Source organism: Macaca mulatta, chromosome 17 (assembly GCF_049350105.2).
Source record: "Macaca mulatta isolate MMU2019108-1 chromosome 17, T2T-MMU8v2.0, whole genome shotgun sequence".
Taxonomy (NCBI): Eukaryota; Metazoa; Chordata; class Mammalia; order Primates; family Cercopithecidae; genus Macaca; species Macaca mulatta.
This window is the reverse complement of record NC_133422.1, coordinates 104,218,613-104,240,685: the sequence shown is the minus strand read 5'-3', so window position 1 is coordinate 104,240,685 and position 22,073 is coordinate 104,218,613. Positions and strand designations below refer to the sequence as shown.

Sequence of the window (22,073 nt, the reverse complement as noted above, 5' to 3'; positions counted from 1 at the left end):
GAACCCCATTCTTTGGAATTGAGAACCTACAGTGTGGAGAGGCCAGATGACTTGCCCGAGATCTCTGAGCTAAAAGGAGAAGGAGTGTGCGGTTCAACCTCATAATATCTTAGTATCCCTAGCCCAGTTCTCGAATGTCGTATTGTCTGCTCGGGAAGCTCATATGCAATAATTACATTAGGATTTTATTCTAGACCCTTGCCTTCAAGTTAATATTTTGCTGGAGTGATAGTTACTTACCCCCCACCCCTTTTTCTTCCACTTGGTATCAATTCAAAGAAAAATGGGGACAATTGAGGAGGAAGACTGGTAGGAAAGCCCTCTATTTATTTTAATCAGTTTTTACATCCACCAGTTTGGAGAGTTTAGTATTTGATGCTATTTTCAAGGCTGTCATGTTGCTAGTGAATTTTAGAGTTGACTGTTAAGTTGGTGATGGATCTGTTCTGGGGACTCCAGTCATGCTTCCTGGACCTCTAGATGTGTCGACAAAGTGGAAAACTTAGATTCCTCTCGCTGTCTTTGATTACATCTTAGTAAAGCAAACAGTTTATGATACTTGGTAAGATACCTCCCCACCACCACCATCAAATACATTAAAACTCTTGCAACTTAGGTGGTGACAATAAGAAAAAAATATGCAAGGGTGTTCTGAGAAGGAAGAGTTGAGAACTGTTGATAGAATGTAACTTACTTAAGTTGTGAAAACAGGCTGTGTGAGGTCGGGAGTCTTAGTCAAGGTCACTGATTTAATTAGTGGTAGAGTTGTTTGTAGATATCATCAAGAAAGAATAGGGGAATGTGATACAAACAATGACACATCTCAGTTGGTTCTTTGTATCCTGATGAATAACTTTCTCCCAGGATACAGCCTATGCTCTTTAGAACAACGTAGTATTTGTAGAAATGATATTAGTCTTTTTACTTTGGAACATTTTAGTAACTTTCTTCATCCATAGACTAAAAGATACCCTGAAAGCCAGAAATAGAGAATGCTGAATTCCTAAATGAGGAAACGTGTTATAAATCAGAGAAATATGGCTCTTCATGACTATGTGGACAGTGTTTACTGAGCGGGGAGAAGATTTGACAAATGTTTTCGGTCATGTATTCACTTTGTTAAAGAAAAGGAAACAAAGTTATTGGGATGAGTGAAAAAGGCCTACATTATCTAGCAGAATTGAAGTCTTTGCTCTGTGTAACAGGTTCAGCCTGCGGGGGGAGGTGACACAGTGATTGATGAGTCAGTGGGTGCGTTCAGTCACTGCTCTCTGTGTCTCTAAGACAGGCGCTTGTTCTATAAGTGAAATATCATATATTCCCCATTATGGATAAGTCCATTAACATTTTGCTAAGAAATGAGTCATTAACTTATTTAATGAGTTTATTTGAAAACTAACCAATTTAGAATCTGCCTAAGGACCAATAAGTAACTAGTCAGTCATTGCTAGGTGGTTATCTTCTGGGGTTTTGAGTATTTCGTCAGTGCCTTTTTATTTTTAACAGCCTTTGTTGTTTATTGTTTCTTTTTTATAATTCTCAGGGAAAAAAATCATTTAGCTGGATTTTTATATGAAGATAAATAGTTTTCATACAAATTTAATTTCACAGAAGCTGCTGTCTTTCTAAAGACGTGACTATAACCTCACTTTCAAAAGCAGAAAGAAACACTTTAGCAAACACATAAAAATTCTTAAGATATTCACACTTTAAAACACATAATAGGCAAACCTGTGGCCTGGAACTCTTGTGGGCAGTGCAGTGTTTGGTTTGTGTGAGCTGTCAGGCCCCTCAGCATCAGGGGAGAGTACCTCCTTCGTGGCCAGCACCCCCAGCGGTGAGCCCCGTGACTCACCAGACAGCAGGTGAGATTGGAGACCTGGTTGAATGAGCAAAGCAGGAAAGCAGTTTTGCTATCAGGGCGAATGGACTTACGGACCCCCTTCCAGGTTAAGAAGAAAGCCACATTCCCAGCACCCTGTGTTGCAGTGATGGGTTTGTTGAGCACCCACCAATTTAGTCAGGAAAACTGATCCAGGCGTGTGGTCTGGGGGTCTTCATGAATAGGCCAGAAGCCCTTTCCCCAGCGAGGTTTGGTGACAATGGGAACTTTTGCCCTCTGCAGAGGACCTGGGAAGAGCATATACCTATCTGCACTGCTCTGTGCTGTGAAGCCACCGAAAATAGGGACTGAAGCCAGAGACCATCTGATCCCTTGAATTCCCAGGTCTTCGGTAGAAGCCGCCCCTCATCCCAGCATCTCAGTGGCCGCCCTCACCCATGACTGCCCGGCGCTGCCCGGGCCCAGCGCATGCCAGGTGGGCCTCTCTGCCCTCCTTTGTTCGGGACTTCCCATACTCAGATGGGTGGATAAGTAAGGGGAATTGTGAAGTAGGGAGAAAAGTTTTGGAAATAGGCCAGAATTTCCTTACTAAATTTAAAAACCATGCACATAATCCTTTAGAAACTCCAGGCAATAAGCAGGATTAAGCAAGTCATGGATTGGAGTGTATTGAGCAGAGACTGTGTTTGTTTGAAGAGGTCAGAAATGGAGGTACTGGGACCCTAGTTTACTGTGGACATTGCAGGGTTTCTGAACTTCCCAGATGGCAGAAATTCCTGGAAAAGTAGAGTCTTGTGGTCAGTTTTTTACCCCACACCTTGGGTGCATTTTTAAAAAATAAATTACTAAAGTGCTTTGCTTCAGTTTTATGGAGTAAAATATTTGGTATACCATAAAACTATTTGGTATGATAGTAGATATTCACTTTTTATTGTCTTCCTGCGTAAAAGCGACCTACAGTAACATTTCACATCTGCAAATGAAACAGAAAACAAATCCGTGAGCTACCCATGCCCTCTTCCAGTTCTATATGTCAGATGAGTGTGCGGAGACTTGTACAAATAACTTTTGTTATGTTGCCAAGTAGACATCTACTAAGTGTATAGTTGAACTGAAAGTATATTTGGGTGTGCTTTAGCAAAATGTATTAGTTGCAAAAGTACCAAATCTCTTTTTCTCTTTTAATGTATTATAAATCCAGGATTGTAAATTTATTTTAATTGCAGTCAGTTTCAGAAAACTAACTTTAATTTAGCTGGCTGAGAAAGCAAAAGAGAAAATATTGGAACTTTAATATTGAACTGTATGAAAATACCAGATACAAATGCTACACAAAACCCCTTTAGATGTAAGCATCAATGAATTTGCAGACATTGTTGAGATTATTTGTTTTGACAAGTTTTTTAAATGATAATTTTCTCCTAAAGGTTTTGTAGCTTCCACATATAAGGGCATTTTGGTGTTTGGGGATAGATGAAAGTTTCAGTGGTCCAGTAGAAAGGACACACCTTGGTTCAGTTTGCAATCTTACTATTATTTGCAGCTTAGCTTATCAGTGGTCCTAGTTCCAGATGAAACAACCACTGCAATAACATGTCCAAGTTTTCCCAGCAGGGAGCATTTAATTAAGTTCTTAGAACAAGTCTGGGTGATACGCATTCATCTGTGTGAGTCTTGGTCTGTCCAGGTCAGCTGGACTGTTTAGAATTCACTGGGTCTTCAGCCATTTCCTAAAGGCGGAACGTAGTTGATATTTTAAGCCAATCAATGTATTGAGAGTTCAGCGTGTGTCAGCACAAGAGTAGATGTCCTGGGAGATGCAGAAGAAGTGTGAAGCCGGGCCTCTGTCCCCTAGGTGCCTTCAGAGTCAACTTGGCAGCATCCCACCATGCGCCATTTTCTGGGCAGCCCCTCTGATCCTTTTCCTAAGTGTCCACCCTGTAGGCAATCTTGGCTGAGCACAGATAATGGCATGTTTCATGGGATGTCACTGCTGCAATTGTGGATGTCCTTGCTGGAACATTCACAGTACTGGTCCCATTCACAGCTGGGACCACTCAGATGTTTCACCGCTTCACCCCTGCGCGAGCCTGGGGTGCATCAGATGAGGTGCTGGTTGTGAGTTTTCTTCTCTGAAAAATAGTAGCTTTGATTCTGCTCCTCTCCCGATTCCTAGATGTTAGCTTGCCCTGAGCTGTTCGGTGGCCTTGTGGCCATACTCTCCTGGTATTTCATTCTGTGCTCAGTCTCTGTCATACACGGTAGTATTCCAGAAACTTCCCCATGGTTAGGTTTCTTGGCTCCTTTTCGTAGGCGGCTCCGAAGCCTGCGTTAAGAGTATTGATCTCATTCTTTGTACAGGCATCCCTGGCCTGTCCAGGAAAGCCCCCTCCCTTCCTGCCAACCACAGCCCCCCCCGGCTCAAAGAGCTGCTTCCCACTCTTGGCCCCCCTGCCCACCATGGTGGTGGCCAGTGGAGGAGAAAGAAGGAAGTCCCATTGGGTTGGAGAGCTCCAAGTCACCCACCCGTGAGGCTGATGGGAGAATTGGTCACAGATGAGTCTTGTGTCATTCTCAGCTTTTGCCACCTTTTACAGTTCTTTTAGGCACAACAACAACAACAACATAAAAGGAACTTTACTTATGGGGTGTTTGAGAAAGGTAGAAAGTTGGAGGCAGAAAGGACGATGGCAAAAATGGTGAGATCTCCCTTTAATTTTTAAATTTATTCAAACCATTAAATTTCTGCATGTTTTCATTACAAAGATGACAATTATTACATATAGACTGTCTCAAAACTACTTCATCCATTTGAGCAATAGTAAAGGATAGGCTAGAGAGAAACAGATTTGGTTTTTCAAGCTAAAAAGAATAACAGAAAGTGGGCAAGTCTTCAGTGGATTGTCAGCCTTTGAAACCTAGGAAGTAAACTTAATTTTGTTGTGCATTTAGGACATGAAGCACTACAGGTGGTGAAACCCTCTAGAAATGAAGCAGGAAAGGGAGAGGGGGGAAAAGGAAATTTGAGCCAAGCAACCTGAAGGTGGGGAAAAGCCAGTCTTCTGGATGTTAAGGGAAGAATCCAGGTAGGCAAAGGGGATGAACAGCAGTGCAAAGGCTCTGGGGCAGCAGGTTGCCCGGTATGTTCCAGAACAGGAAGGAGGCCAGTGTGGCTGGCATGGAGAGCTAAGGCTCAAAGGAGAAGGTAAAGAGAAAGAGGTAGTAAGGGACCAGGAGGAATCCAGCCCGGCCAGCCATGCTACCGACGTTTCTTCACATGTCACAGTGTGTCAGGGAGATAGAGTCCTTGGGAACAATAGGCAGAGCTCTTAAAAACTTTCATACTGTGGCCATCAATTCCATCATCATGGTGGTGGTATCCCTGGGTGGTGGTGGCTACTTGGTAGAGCATCTGTCAACTCACATTTCTTCCTCAAAAGTATATAAAATTGGAAAGGACCTAGTAGTGATCTAGTGGAATGAAGACACTGAGCTGTCACTGAGGTTGGGGAAACCACTGGGACATGCTTCCAGGATCAACTGCAGAACGAAAGCGCATGTCTGTAATCAGGGAGTGACATGCCTTATTCTAAAAACTTACGTTCGTAGCGTACCTTATAATTTTAAGACATTTAAAAATGGTGTTGAATCCCGATAACCTATGCGTAGGGTTGGATCTTGTTGTTATCCCTGTTTTTTAATGGAAAGTCTGAGGCCCGAAGATGGTAGGCCACGTATATGCCTGCCCCGCCGTGGAGCCTGACTCCTGCTGTTGGAGAAACTGTCCCAGTCTGTAGAGAGAGGATGTGGTCCTGGCAAGCCTGGCTCCTGCCTGGTTCTGTATCTTCTGGGTAAGATACAGAGGCTTATCTTACACAGAGGCTTCATTTTTAAAAAAAAGACGAAGTCTTTCCCTCTGACAAACTAAACGCTGAATCCGCTTATTTTGAACTCTTGCCTTGAGGTGGGGTGACCCGTGCATTACGGTTAACTGTAGGACCTGCTAACTCTCGGCTTATCAAACAAATCAATTTCACTCTTCAGTTAACTTGGAAATGAAAATTATAGAAATTAGAAAAACTGTGCAGAAAATGTGTTATTCCAATGTATTATTCCATTTGTTTCATAGAGATCCTGGCTTCACAGGAAAGAGCTGAGGGCATGGGTTTTGCTGACGGTGTAAGAGCTTGGGGAAGGTGAGGGCTCGGTGTGGACGGGCGCCCTGATGTCCTCTTAGCCTGCTGGTGAGGAAAGTGCACGTTTAATAAATGGGCTCCAGCCAACTGTGTGCAGTTATTTGTAGCCTGCATAATTTTAAAAACGTGGTGGAGCGTTTAGGTCTATCTTTAGAATTTAGGCTCAATTTGACTGACTTTTCCTGAAATATGTAGAAAACTAATGGTGAAAGAGGACCTCATTCTTGAATTATCTGCTTGAACTGTGTTGCTAGTTATTCCTTCCAAGTAGAAATTATAAAATGGCCCATCATTCTCTAAGCAAAATGAGAGGAATAACAATTATTTTATAGGAATTTCATATATATTGAATGCCACAAAATCATGTAACTGGAAATGTTTAAGTGGTCGAGCTGGGCCAGGCACAGTGGCTCACACCTATAATCCCAGCACTTTGGGAGACCAAGGCGGGTGGATCACGAGGTCAGGAGTTTGAGACCTGCCTGGCCAATATGATGAAACCCCGTCTCTACTAAAAATACAAAAATTAGCCAGGTGTGGTGGCGCGCGCCTGTAGTCCCAGCTGCTTGGGAGCCTGAGGCAGGAGACTCACTGGAACCCAGGAGGCGGAGGTTGCAGTGAGCTGAGATCACGCCACTGAACTCCAGCCTGGGCAACAGTGTGAGACTCCATCTGAAAAAAAAAAAAAAGGAAAATGGTCGAGCTGATTTTCCAGGATGGAATATCACTGCGTGAAGCTCTCCAGGAAGAGAAGGCATTAAGTCTGTAACACACAGGAGATAGAACTATTGTCTATTTTGTGTACATCTGCTTGATCTTGAGTTTTGTCACCTTGGTTACTAACAAGATGGTTAGAAAGGTATGTCTCTCTTAAATCCATTCTTAAAGGCCGTAAAGGAACTCAGGCACAGCCTTGGGAAACCTGGAAATGTGACTGTGTCAATCATCACACACAGTCCAACTTCCTTTTCATGTAAGAAATTTTTTTTTTTTTTTTATCATTAATTGATCGTTTCTTCCCTTTCCAAACTTCTGGCAATTTGGGAAATGGAATCTTTACGTCTCCAGGTATTTTCTTCTTCCACACCTCCTCCTCCTTGCTGGAAAGGAGATGTGTTTGTGGCCACATTCCCAGTGTGGCCCGCCTGGGCAGGAGCCAGGGTGCACACTGACCTGCACAGCCTCTGGCCTCTGTCCCTGGGCCTGCGAAGCAGGAGCAAGGGGCCTGTGCTCACTCTGAATCCAACTGCTGGTGACTCAGGGCGCCCTGCTGGACCCTCCAGGAGAAGTTGGGGCCCACGTTTCTAGGCTGCCCGCTCATCCAAACCTCCCTCCATGTCCCCAGTCAAAGCATTTCGGGGATCTAGGTCCTCTGGTGTGTGAGGCTCCTCCCAGCCCGTGAGCATTTGAAAATGTCTACAAGATCTTTGCCATTTTAGGTTCTACGGAGGCTAAAGAATGTATGTTTCCTCTGCTTAGACTTAAGTTTTTGAGTAACTTTATAGACACTTTGGCATTTTGGCTGAAAGGGCATGTGCAGTAACTTAATATGACTTGTGCACTGTTTCACTGCCAATCGGTCACATGCGGGGGAGTCAGAGCCAAGGTGGGTGAGGTTGGGATAGCTACATGCTTGGTGGGGAGGAGGAACCAAAGACATGGATTTCCTCTGTCTCCACGTCCCTGGGCAAGGCCTGGTGATCAGCTGCTGCTGTCTTGTTTTATTTGCTTCTTCAGTAAATGAACTTATATAGTTGGTAACTTGGCATTTTCCATTTTGCATTACTGAAATTTCAATAAATAGTGCTTTATTTAGATGTAAATCTCTGTCATTTGTGGCAGAGGAATTTAAATGTCGGCCTGCATTTTAGTGCACCTTTTGGTATAGAGCAGAGAGAAGAGAAGTGCTATCTCCCGATGGCCGGGACCAGGCGGAGTCCAGCCTATTGATGATGCATTGTGTGTGCTTGGCATGTCTGTGATATGGTGAGGGATTCGTGTTCTCTACGGGCAGCTGCCTGCGTGGTAGACATGTGTGACCCCTTCCTGGGCGTTTTGTCCTGTCCTCAGGACATGAAGAAAGCAGCTAGGCAAAGGCACTCTTTGCAGCTTTAAATGGCCTAGAGTTACCCCCAGAAAAACAATTCTACTTCTGTTCCACTTCTGTCCACTTAAAACAGGTTCGTTCATTTTATTCTGGGAGCTATTTGCCATTGTTTTTGTGCATTCGGCAGTTGTTTATTTGCTGCTTGCAGTTGTGGTTGTTCGTGATACCATTCACGAATACAATTTTGAACGAGGAAGAACTGTGATGACAAGTGCACTGGGAGACACCACCGCGGCTCTCCGCAAATTAGCCAGAACAGGAGGGTGGGAGGAGCCGGTCTTTCCCTCACAGCACAGGGCTGCCTGGTCTTAAGAAGTCTGTAGTTGAGAACACAGCATGTGGTTACATGTATACATTATTTGAAGGTGCACAAAGCAAAGGGAAGCCAACCGCAAAATGCCAGTTGTGCTAGTAGCATGTGCTTCTTTATGAATGAACATACATATTTTTGTATTATTTATATATTTTATACATGAAATCTCATTCGCCATATTCCCTGTGACTCCACTGGGGAATTCAGGGTGGGAGAGGTAGTGCCCCCATTTTCATAAGAGGGAGCAGACTTAGAGACATAGCTGTAGAGATTACACAGCTGGTAAGAGGTGGTTCCGAGATGCCAACCCTGGGGGCCTGGCTGTGGTGTGGCCACAGTGCCTTTCACACCAGTGTCCTGAGAGTCGTGGGAATGGCATGTAGTTTAAAGCACAGAGATGGTGGCATGGAGTCATTTCCAGGGTCCTGGGGAAAAGCAGGATGTTTCTGATATGGCCGATTAGGAAGAATGAGTACTTTGATCTCTACAAAGAAAGCCTGCACTTCAGTGACTAAGTAGGATTTGACCCTTCAACTTTGACTGTAGTAGATGCTCAGTTAAAGGCTACATGGTCATTCTTATGAGGCTTTGAAATTAGATAGGTGAATTTGTCCCCAGAGAGACAAAGCTGAAATCCTGTATCACATAGATGTTATAGACCAGGGAGGGGGGATTTACCTACAGTTATTTAAGCTTTTGAAGTAGAAGAAAGGTCCAGTTGAATTGATATAACAACAGGCTATTTGGAGATGGATATATTTTGAATAAATAATTATTCTACATTCCCTTAATTTGGTAGCAAAAATATAATTAGGTTTTATAATTTCATATATAAACAATATAAACATTGTTATGGTGTACATAAAATTTTTTAGATTAGTAAAAAAACCATACGTAGAAGCGTGTTAAATCTGAGAAAAGAATTACATCGTTCATTGGCTATTTGCAATTTTAATGCACATTATATCGCTTGGCCCAAATACTGTTAGGGCAGAAGCATAATGCTTACATTCACATTCTCAAATGACCCAAGAAAGAAAAGATTTGGACCCTTTATGAATTGCAGATCTCACATGTAAACCTTTACTTTTGTTAAAGGAGGAATGCTAGTGTAGGATGTATTTAGCAATGATTAGATTATGAGTGAAAAATCAAATAGAACAGCGGTAGCTAAGAGAAATTCATTCCAAAAGTGTGCTGGCTTCATAAATGATTTTGTGATGTGCATCCTCTTTCAGTAGGGTCTGTAACAGGATAGTGTGGTTTTTAGTAGACAGTATTGCATTTCTAAAGTACGTAAGCTTGCAGATGATTTTCAAAGGGGTATCAATTAGTTTCCCAGTATAACACACAGATGGAAATATATGGTGTTATTCTGACAAATTTTGCCTGTTTTTCTTCGCATTGTCTTTCTTAGTAAAGGTTGCCATGTTCCTGTGCTCCTTGAAGGGTTAACAAACTTTCTGTGAAAGGTCAGGTAGTAAAGGTTCATTGCCACGCAGTCTCTGTCACAACTGCTCCATTCTACTTATGGTGTGAAATCAGCCATATGTAAATGCGTGAGCACGGCTGCGTTCCAATAAAACTTTATTTGCAGAGACAGGCAAGCCGGATCTGGCCTTACTTTACTTACCTCTGCTTAGAACGTCACTCTCCGAGTGGGCTGGAAAGGGTTTTCTTTTCTTCTGGGTCTTACGCAGTCCTAAAGCTTTGTTCTTTTTTGAAAACTGCTTGAGCATTTCTGCCTGTGAGAAATGGCATGAACCACATGGGGTTTTTGCTTCAGTTTAATACCTATAAGCTTTACTAAGGATCTAACCAGCAGGATGCCAGGTGCTGGGGACAGGGAGGTGAGAAGGCAGGGCCTGGGCATCGCCTGGCAAGGAAGACAGACCATGGAGCACACCCACATCGAATCACAGGCTTCACTGAATTGTGTGACATGCTAGTGTGCTGTTTAATGTCCTTCGAGGAGAGTTTTATAAAGAGCTAGTGGTTCAGTGTGGAAGTTGACACTCTGGGGCCCCAGTTGAAAGTTGCAGGTGTCTCTGCTCCTGCCCCGTTCCCACCCATCTCATTGTCACCAAAGGGGAGCAGAGAGGAAAGTGTTCTGGGAGAAACTGAGGACTCTGCTCTTCCACAGACCGCCGGGGAGGCTTTAGCAAGTTGTTTATGCTTCCTGGTCTGGGTTTTAACTAAAAAAGGGTCTAACATTTCATAATTTAAAAGAAAGGGTCCACCCGCAATTCTTGGGACTTCTTGTGTCTCAGGTGTTTGTGCGGAAGAATCATCGATACTGTTTCTCGTATGGCACTGGCGGCTGCTGCAGGGGCAGCGGGCAATTCTTGCCATAGACGAATAGCTCGCATCATGCACATGGCAGGGTTTTTAACAATAACATTCAGAAAAGAACCATGTACGTTCTGTGTTATACAATCTGCTGTAGCCGTGCACTGTAAAATTTATACAGGCTCCTGTGTAGGAAAGTTGAATGTGTAGAGGGAATTTGAAGTGCAGTAGATAAAAGTTTAGGAGGCCTGATTTTCCTAGTTTGGGATGATTAAGATCGGGTCTTATGTGAAGGACTAAACAGGAGTTAAAGGGGGAAGATACCTTTTACTAAACCCAGCCTGTGAGACACCCAGATTGTCTCATCCTGTTTCATATTGTGTCATTAACATCAAGTTGCAACTTGATATTAGGAATTTTTTTACTAACAAGCATTCAAAATGAAATGATTTTAATTGTCAGTGGAAGTGATGAGCTCATAGAAAAGAATGTTGTCAGTCTTTGTCAAGGAGGACTGGAAAGCAAGTTATTGCCCCTGTTTGTCATGGGAAAGTTATTCTTCCATATTTCCCTTTTAAGTTTTTTTTTTTCCAATTTAAAAGAAAAGTTCAAGTAACCGTTTTTCCTAGAATCTCTGGCTTTTGTTATCATACTCAACCTCACTTTTTTTTCCCCCATATTCTTAAGAGTGTCTTGCTTTAGTAAAGTCTGGAGATACTAAATTATCGGGTTTTTTTTTTTTTCTCAGAATTGCTCCTGCAACTGAAAAGTTAATTTTCCCTCGTAATTCTGTGTTTAACATAAAAGGGTGAAACTGGGCACTGAGATGGACCTGTATGATATGTTTGAGCTCATGGAAGGTTTCATTGCTTTCTGAATCACATTTGCTACTAGAAATACAAATTTTAATTTTAAGAAGTGTATGGTTTCATTTTGTCAAGCACATCAGTATTTGTAACACTCCTAATTCAGCTACGGCTGAAAATGGGAAAGCATCTGCATCTACTCCATGAATCTGGCCCCTGGGCGGTCCAGTGTTGCTCCCCAAAGGCCTGTGAGGCCCCATGTCCCACAGCCTCTCTGCAGAGAGGACTAGGGCCTCCCTGGGCAGAGCTGCCATGACCCCGGTGTATATCCTGGATTTTGAACTTGGAAATGTGACGTTGGAGGCAAACACGTCCAAACCCAAACTGTCATGAGAAATCATGAAGAAAAAGGATTGGTGAGTCAGACCGTGTGCCTAAAATGCTGCCTGATGTTATTGGCTGGAGCAAATTGACCTTATTTCCAACATGTTCTAGGCTTGATACCCACTTCAGTTTTCTGTAATGTGATTGCAGTCATGGTGCCCAGCTCCGCGTGACATGTCATTGTTGGGACATTGTTCCATATATTATAAGGAAGCTTTCCTCCTTGTAATCACAATGTTTTCTAGTGGTTCGTTTTCTCCTTTCTCTCTTTTGGGAGAGTCAAGTTGAGCAGTTTGAAGGTGGAGCTTTTACTGACAGCTCTCCTTCATTTGCATTCTGATTGCTCTTTCAAGTGGAGGAGAAAAGGGGAGGAATTATTGCCCATCTGCAGGGCATTATGGTGAGTGGCACAGGGGACTGTATCCCACGTATGAATGTCATCTGTCACAAGTGACAGCAGAAAGGAAATGCGGAGTGGCCACACTGCATGACAGGTCCTGTGGAACACTCTCATCTCTGCTAAAAGGGTTTTTGTTTGTTGATTTTGTTTATTTGCTCAAATAACTCTGCATGGATACGTCTGTGGATGGATTTCTTTACAAAGCAACGTCTAAGGGACAGAGTAGCACAGTGTGTAATGAATAGTGTGACAAATTCAGCGAGTGTCAGTAAGTTTACATTTTTGTATCTACGTTACCTGTAGTGGCAGAACTGGTGTGTGGTGTTCTGTCATTGGGTTCATGAGCAACACGTGAGTCTTACTGTTTTCTTTTTGGTTTTGCCATTACAGCTGATAGTTTCTGAAAATGTCTCCCTTCTTAGTGAATGTTCAGGGTAGAACAGCCACAAAATTAATAATTCTTTGCTTCTACTAAAATTAACACAGATAATACAATAAATAAATTTTTGTTGGAATCTCATCTTCAGGAAGCCTGAAGTTTGATCATATGTAAAGCTTGAGGATGTCAGATGATTAGTGTTAGAAAATTGTTAGCGTATTTTTTTCCCTAGTCGGGATGAACCAGGCCGATTTACAGGGTGAGGGTTAACTTCGGTTACTTTGAAAGTAAATGACTATAAAGGCAAACATTTACTCTCATTCCTAGGTTTGAATCTACAAGAGTGTTTTCCAGCTTTCTTCTTCCTCGGGTAGGGGAGTGTCACTGATGAGTGGGTGGCTGTCAGGTGGATGGCAGGTATCGTGTTTCCGCGGTGGCTTCAACCAGGGGCACTAGCTCTTGGTGTTTGGCGTCTGAAAGCTGTGTGTGAACTACAGAGAGCCTTCCTGAGCCATTGCCCGTGTTAATCATTTTAGGCCTATGCCTGTGGGGCCTTTAATAATATGCGTGGCAAAGATTCTACCACCGGCTCAATTGGAAAAAGGTATTTGAGACATCAGTTCAGGCAGATGGCTTCTGTCTTAAGCCTTCTTTCTGTAACAAATGAATAAGAACTATACTTTGGGTTTCAAAAAAGATCCCTTTTTGCCACCATGCATTCTTAGTACTGATGCTTCTTAGGTCTCCGTTGTATCCCAGTTCCTCTGCTGCGGCGGGCAGGGTCCAATCTGAGGTGTGCTCCAGCCTTTTCCTCACTGCCCTTTGGCACCTCCACAAAGGATTGTTTCTGCTGGTTAATTCTGTTTAAATCACCGTGAGTGCTTCCAGGCATCCCTAAGGGTCACCTGGAATCAGCTGTGGCCTCCTGGGGTGGGGGGATGTCTAAACAAGCAGGTCTGTGAGAGGCAGGGTGCTGAGGGGCAGGAACTCAGGCCTGTGCCCGCTGAGCACACCCAGACCACAGTTCTTGCTTTACCGTGAAAGGCGGCCGTAGAAAGCGATTGTATTTTAACCAACAGGAGACAGGCTAGGCGAGACATGTGCACGTTGTGCTTGCTCTGGTAACACGTGTGTGCATGCAGACGGGTGTGAAACGCTGCACAGCCGACGCCCCCACGACTGGCTCTGAGCGGGCGGTCATCCTATTTCTGATCTCCCTCACCTCAGCTCTCTTGCGTCCTTTGAGTGTGCCATTAACAGGTTCATCTTCCTGTAATAACCCTTCCTTCCTCCCTTCTCCTTCCCCTTCCTCTTCCCCTTCTCTCTCCTCTTCCCCTTCCCCTCCCTCTTTTTTTTCTTTCCTTTTTTTTCCTTTCCTTCCCCTTCCTCTTCCCCTTCCCCTTGCCCTTCCCTTTCCCCTTACCCTTTTTTTTTTTTTTTTTTGTCAGCCATCTTCCTCCAAGTTATCAGTGAGGCCCTGCACCAGCGTAGAATTAAAAAAAGAAAATTGTTGAAAGGTCATTGCATGAATAAATGCATGGATGAATTATTTCCTTGCCATTTATCAGCTCTTTTCTTGCATAATGCTAATGCTTAGAAATTAACGTTTTGATAACTATATTCTACTTCCAAAAAATAAAATTACATGTTCAACTTAATTAGAGCTCGCAAAGAGATGTAATGATAAGAATTGAGTTTTACAGCGATACAGCATCCTAAAAAAACAATGAAAATGTCAGTGGCCTCATGAAATCACAAATGAAAATGGAAAGTGATTTTTTCCAGCAATAATTTATCTGCCATTTATACGACAAAGTACTTAAGTTTGAGAAGCTGAAGAACTTACTTGTTTAGTTGTTTTCAAAATAACAGACTTAGAGTTAACATGGATAATTCACCCACATTTAGCTAATTGTTAGTGTCAAAATAAAATAAGCAATTGATTAGAAATCTTTCTGTCAATGGATTTGCAGACTCTCAGTTACCTGCTTTATGGTGGCCATGGGATTCTTCCCAAATCAGGGCCTCGGGGACAAAATGCAAGCTCGTTTTAGAGTGAATTACAAGTCAAGGTGTATGTTAGCAAATGCCTGCTTTTTTTTAGGGGATACAATTAGATTCTCACTGAAGTCTCCTGGGATTGAAAATCACAACAATAATGAATCAGATAACTCAAAGACAGATCTTTCCTTAGGAAGAAATTAATTCTGTTAAGGTTCATTGGCAGAACATTGTTTACTTATTAAATTTCTAATGGACATAAGCTTTATAAAAATAGTAAGATAGGCCGGCCGCGGTGACCCACTCCTGTAATCCCAACACTTTGGGAGGCCTAAGTGGGTGGATCACCTGAGGTCAGGAGTTCAAGACCAGCCTGGCCAGCATGGTGAAACCCCATCTCTACTAAAAATATAAAAATGAGTCAGGCCTGGTGGCACGCACCTGTAATCCCAGCTACTCGGGAGGCTGAGACACGAACATTGCTCAAACCTGGGAGGCGAAGGTTGCAGTGAGCCAAGATCATGCCACGGCACTCCAGCCTGGGTGACAGAATGAGACTCCATCTTAAAAAATAATAATGATAAATAAGATAGAGTAAAAACAGCCTCAGAATGTCGCATTGTAGGGAATTTAAAAATGTATACCTCGTATATTGACAAGTATTTTTTCTGTAAAGCTTTTGGGGGGCTATAGAGCGTAGTGCCTCGAGTTCCTAAGGAGATGTGGTTTTGAGGGACTCACTCAGCTTCAGGGCACACTGGAAGTTTCTGTCTTGTTGAGTTCAGTCTTCTAAACTTAAGATGGATAGAAAAGAATGATTCACAAAAAAGTAAGTCAGGGAGTATGGTAAAGAGTCTAGGATCAAAATTCTAAATGATTTTAGAAGAGTGTCCAGAAATGCAGTTTGTATAAATGCATCTGCAAAGGAAGGAAATGTACCTGTTTGAGAGCAAAGCAGTGCTCGCCATCATGGAACTGAGTGATCAAAATGAACAGTATGTCATTTTGGTTAAAAAGCCAAGAAGCTTCGAAGGAAAAAAACAACACGCTGTGAAAGGTCAGAATCTTCCGATTTGTTCTGTCCCTTGAAGAAGGAATATATCAAGTAAAAATAGGCCTAAAACCCTGGAAATTGAGAAAGGTTAAAGAATTTTGATCCTTCATCCTGGAAGGGAGGAAGCAGTTAGATCTGGCCAAGTGTCCTCAGTCCCTGTCCCCTCTGAGCACAGCGAAAGGGTAAATTACCTAAACTGGAACATATGAAAGTTGAGTGGATAAAAATAACCCTTTCCTAATGTTGAGGGTTATGCAACCACACGTGAGACAGTGCAGGAGCCTTCCATTGCTGGACACGTTCAAAAAGAGATGGATGATCCAGTTGGAAGTTTTCTGAGGACAGAAGTGTGGAGTTCTTAGTTATTCCACTTTCATAACATAATGCACATTTGTAGGATAAACATAGTTTACAGAGCATTGTAACGTGTGTCATGGTTTTTCATCTCTGCAGCCCTGGGAGGAAGGTAGTGGATTCTGTGTATCCCACACAACACAGGGAGCATCAAGGCCTAAGGAGTTAAAGGGGTCATTCCATCACACAGACACGCAGTGGCACCTGGGAACTGGCCCTTCTTTTTCTATCTTGTTCGACAGAATGATTCACAAAAACACGTGTGAATATTTTTCTTAAATTGAAAACATGAACCTCACTGTATAGACAACTCACCGTGAACCTAACAGCTCTGCTTCCAGGAAAACTCAGAGTTTTCCCACCGAACTCACTTCTGGAAAACAGAATGAATACGTGTTTCTTTCTCAAAGGGCATCAGTTTATGAAAATAACCCAGGTCTTAGCCGTGAGTTAGAGGGGCTTTTTCTGGAACTCCAGAGATTGCTCTTTTCTCCTGAGGATCTCTGCTAACTTCCCTCCTTCCTTTTTCAGAGTGAAGATCTGTCTGGCTTTATCACCAGGATGTCACACGTCAGAGAATGTCATTAAAAGAAGATGCTCAGCATTGTTTCAGCCCGAAGCTGCTTACAGTTTTCTTTTGGATCTGAGCAATGACTATGTTTGGAAACATCTGTGGACTCTGTTAGATGAGGCACCAACAAGGCAAGGTCACCTGCCTCTCTCCCTTGTTCCCGGATGGGGCATTCGTCATTGTGCTGTTTGCGTTTTGTTTTGTTTTGTTTTAACAAAATTAGCTGAAGAAGTTATTCTCAAGAAAATTGGATGTTTTCATTGGCCTTCTTAAATTGTGGCCGGTGTCTTAATTTCTTCTTTTCCTTTTGGCAAAGCAGATGTAACCCTCAGCATGCTAGGAGAGTGCACCCACACCTATGAAAGTGGTAAAATCTGGTATTTACTGGCTTACACTCAAAACGACCACAGTCCTACCTCAGTTCAAGGTAAAGCCGGATTTCCGTGGCAGGGGTCCAACAGGACCTCCTGTAGTAGCCCCTGCGCTGTGTGTCTGGAGCGCGGTCCTCGGCCTTAGTGAAATGGTCCAAGTATAGACAGCTGCTTGTTGGATTCCAGTGCAGGTACCTGCCATGTTTACGTCCACACCGAGCCCAGTGTGGGACTGACATTTCTCGATGGAAGTGAAATTTGGGATTGGACTTTAAAGACGGATTACAAAATAATAATTACTATATGTAACTGAAGCAACCTACTTTTGAAACAAATCAACTGTATTGGGTAGTGGGGGGGTGGGAGGGAAGGGCTTTGGGAAGGGGATGAGTATCTCTTTTTACCTTTAATAGACTTGTTTAATCTTCTCGATGTAGATGTTTATGTAGGTACTTCACATTGCAAACGCCTTTTATTCTATTTACAAGCTCAGATGTCTCTGCTCTCCTGAATCTTGGGCATGCCTTTCTGTAACCAAAAATCCCTGTAGGTGTGCTAGCAATTCCAGGGTGGTCCGGGTGTGGCAGATTTAATTTTTTAAAAAATGTATTATCTTTCATAAAATGTTATTATGTCAACCAGTGAGGCTGCCCTGAACAAAAAACGAAAAGAAAAAAAGAAAAGGAAAGAGAGAAACTGATAAAAAGAGGCATTCCAGCCCCTATGTTGCTGATGGAAAAAGAAAAAGAAGAAAAGCAATCTCGCAGTACATGTTACTTGTCGAAAAAATTCCTGACAAGACTACCCTTGTTTTATGTTTTCAGTATTCTGAAAATACCAGTGTTGTGGCAGTTCTCGCAGACGTTACCTAAAACCGCTGAACTTGACCGGCAGAATGATCTGCCGTTTTCTGCTCCGTCGACACTCAATTGGAGGGCTGTCGACCTCTCCTCCCGTGGGGGCTTCCCCAGTGCCTATCTTCTCTGATAGTCATGGAGAGGTTACACTCATTCATTGGAGATGTAAGTTGTTGGTTTCGTTTTGTTTTGTTTTGAGAAAAATATATATAAATATATAGATATATATCACTATAGAATAATGCATTAATAAAATGAGGCTTTTTTAGAGGAAGACCAAAAATTTCAATGTCTTAAAAATATATTTAATGGCAATGCAAAAGTCTTCCTGCTTCCGTGCTGAACTTTAGAACAGAGGATTGTATTGCAAGACAAAGTTGAATGTAAAGTGATCTCCCTGAACATTTTTAAGGTTTTACTTTTCTGAAATTATACATCACAGCAGCGCCTAGGCCATACAATGTTAGCTGGAAGGTCAATTTCAGTGTATGATGTACTTTATTAAGATGTATAAAACATCCTGAAGTTTTTATTTAGTTTTGGGAATAGGCATCGATGGGTGGTATTTGCTTTGTAACTCCCCCCAGGTACGATAGGGACTGAACATGGACCCTGCTGAATGCGGTGTATTGACGCATATTTAACTCGCCCTCTCTCCTTAGAGTAGTCATGACACTATACAGATGGTTCATGTTCATACTGCAGCTTAAAACAAGCAAAATACACAGATGATAATATACTAAATTTTCCTCTATCCTGTACATTTCAAAAAAAGGCATATGCAATATTTACATTTTTAATTTAGTTTACAGAATGGAACCAAAATGTATAAATGTTATGTTTGCTAAAACTTCACAATGTATATTGGGTCTTTGTACATTTTGCCTGACTTACCTTAAATTTAAAATATTTTTTGCTATATAAACTTTAATAGTTATTAAACAGTGTTTTCTTTTTGGGTACGTATTGTTTCTGGATATCAAGATGTTAAATATATTTCTTGCTATTGTGATATGACAAGAGACTTAACTTATCTTGCTCTGTCTTCCACTGTACACGCTGTATATAGGGGTCAATGTGATGCTGCTGGAGACGAGAATAAACTGGACTAGAATAGTGCATTGTATTTAGTCTGTATTGATCATGGATGCCCTCCTTAATAGCCATATGCAATAAAATAAAGTACATTATTTATGAAATGAATACAGTCCTGAAGATTTTTTCTGTATGAATTCTCCGTTTAACGTAAAGCCAGTCTACTTTTAGAGTTTAAACGGGAGTAGTTGAGGAAATAACTAGGCTCCTAAAAATACTTTGATACCTTTTAATTTTAAAACTTTTATTCTGGAAGCCAAAAAATACCTGCCAGATAATAACATTTATGAAAAACAAATGTGTTATAACAACAAAAAAGAATATTCTATTTACAAAACACAGAGGCTATTCTAAATGCATGACAAATATTAACTTCTTTCTAGCTCATGACAATCTTAGGAGGTAGGAATTGCCATCCTCATTCTGCAGAGGAGGAGCCCGAGGTACAAAAATGCTAAGAGACTTGTCTGAGAGCATGCAGTCCGTGAGTGGTAAAACCAGGACCACTCCCCAGCTCTGCAGTCCAGAATCTGCTTATGCACCTCTGCTTAGTGCTCCCTTCCTGATGTGCACACAGAAGATACACCAATGTGTACATCAGGAATGCTCCCTCCGTGACATGCACACAGAAGAAGATGTACCAATGCATACATTAAGAATGCTTCCTCCAGCCGGGCGCGGTCACTCACGCACCTGGCCGCCCCTGGCCGGCACTTTGGGAGGCCGAGGCAGGCAGATCACCTGAGGTTGGGAGTTCAAGACAAGCCTAACCAACATGGAGAAACCCTATCTCTACTAAAAATACAGAATTAGCCGGGCACAGTGGCACAAGGCTGTAATCCCAGCTACTTGGGTGGCTGAGGCAGGAGAATCGCTTGAACCTCGGAGGCGGAGGTTACCATGAGCCAAGATCACGCCTTTGCACTCCAACCTGGGCAAGGAGCGAAACTCTACCTCAAAAAAAAAAAAAAAAAAAAAAAAAGAATGCTCCCTCCATGACACATACACAGAAGAAGATACACTGAGGCATACATCAAGAATACAAAGAACAAAATCATCAGATCCAGGAAAATGCAATTCAGGAAGCAGAAAATATAAAACTGATGCCGTGAATTTTTATCCAGGACAGTTTACCTCCTCGCTTGAAACATTTGTCCATATATCCACTTTGCCCTAAAATGATAGTCATGTAATAACGTGCGTGTTATCTTTTGAACAAATAAAATCAGTGCAATTTGGAAAGGTGACTTTTAAATGATGGTTTTTAAGTCAGCGAGATGAGCTCACACCGTGGTGTGGAAACCTGTGGTGGGATGGCCACGTGCTGCATCCCCTGTTTGTGCCTGGATGGTTTGTTCTGGGGGAGCCTGTAAGAGGCCTGATCTGCAAGGCTTGATATACCTGAAATCTGATAACCATTTTAACAACGAAAGGGCAAATGATGCAGTCATTCCACAGGCCTCATCTAAGGCAGGAATGGACAAGTGATTCGCCTGAAAGAGCCACCATGGAAAAGTACAGTGACATGGAGTTGTTTCAAAGGTCCACAGATCCTGGAAATATTACTCAGAACCAATGCAGGGCCTTTTCCAGAATGTTAAGTATTACATGACAAGATATGATGACTGCAGACTGCAATAATTTTGGAAGAATTTGGTTCTAACCCACTGATGGCCTCAACAGGCAGCTTGCAGGAGGCACCTTAGCTCATGGTACTGTCATGATATTTGAGTCCCATCCTTGAGCTGATCTGCAGCTCGTCCTTCCTCAAACCTTCCTTAAGCATTGCTTCACAGGTTAGACGGGTTGTTCATTACTGTGAGTTGTGAGATAACCAGGGGTAATAGCATTTGAGTGAAGCTAGCATTACTTGACATAGCAGCTTTTGGATGACACCAGTTGAAGGACAGAACGGATGATTCCTCCACTGAGAATGTGCAGTGTCTCTTCCCTGTCATTGCCCCAGCAGTTTTTCTCTGATTTCTATAACTGAGTGAAATCTGATGTTTATGGTTCTTGCTTTGGCGATGATACACAGATGATAGACCTAGCATGCCGCAGTGGATAGCTTGAAAACATTAAGCGTCCCTTTAGGAGTTTCTTTTAGATTTCGACCCTCACAGCCGTGTCTTTCCTCTTGTCTCTTCAGCCTCGTTTCCCTCTGCAGATCCCAGTGACCCTAAATAGCAATTTGATGGTTTCTTGTCTGCTTATCATTAGTGCCTCCTTCATTTCACACTGGTCCCACTTTCCTACCTGAGCTCTCAGATTACTCACAGCCTCTCCGCTGCATCTGGAAACTCTCTGTCCTATTTTAGGCACTTGGTTCCTCTGACAGGAGCTCTGCCTGAGTTTGTGCCTCTGAGGTTTTCTTTTTCTCCATTTCAAAATCCTCTCCTTTCACGTTGGAACTCAAAAAATTCTAAATTTTTATGAAAATTACTTACACCCCAAGAAACCTACCCTCAACTGTTTTGCAACCTGTCTGGGTGTGTCAAACACATATCAGAGACTGTACAACATGCTTGTATCTCTCCAGACCTTTCTGGCTATGATACTGTTAACTCTCAGATGACATTGACAGAAAACATACCGATTGATAGATTTTTCTAGAAAAGATGCATAAAACAGTAAAGGGAGATGTATGTATTAACATGTGTTTAGCTGCAAGTAATTGAAACCCCAATTCAATGGCTCTTAGCTGATCTGAGCTGCTGTAATGGAAGTCGTAGACTGGGTAGCTTATAGACAGTAGTATTTTTTTTTTCCTCACAATTCTGGAGGCTGAGAAGTCCAAGAACAAGCTGCTATAATGTGATGTCTGGTGAGGGCCTGCTGCCTGGTTCATAGACGGCACTTTCTCAGTGCCCTCCCATGATAGAAGGGGTGACCTAGCTCTCTGGGGTCCCTTTCATAAGGGTACTAATCCTGTTCATGAGAGCTCTGACCTCATGACTGAATCACTTCCGAAAGACCCCCACCTTCTAATACCGTCACTTTGGAGATTCAAATGTTAATATGTGAGTGGTGGGAGAACACAGACATTTAGACTA

At 42.5% G+C, this 22,073-nt stretch overlaps 1 protein-coding gene across 1 annotated transcript in view; it reads left to right on the top strand.

The window, feature by feature from the left end:
* Positions 1 to 19,124, top strand: part of IRS2 (insulin receptor substrate 2) — a 30,964-nt gene extending 11,840 nt beyond the window's left edge. Inside the window, exon 2 of the mRNA XM_002800838.4 lies at positions 16,658 to 19,124. Coding sequence (XP_002800884.3) covers positions 16,658 to 16,662 — 5 coding nt within the window. The 3' untranslated portion in view covers positions 16,663 to 19,124. The remainder of the gene's footprint in view (positions 1 to 16,657) is intronic.
* Positions 19,125 to 22,073: the final 2,949 nt, after the last annotated feature.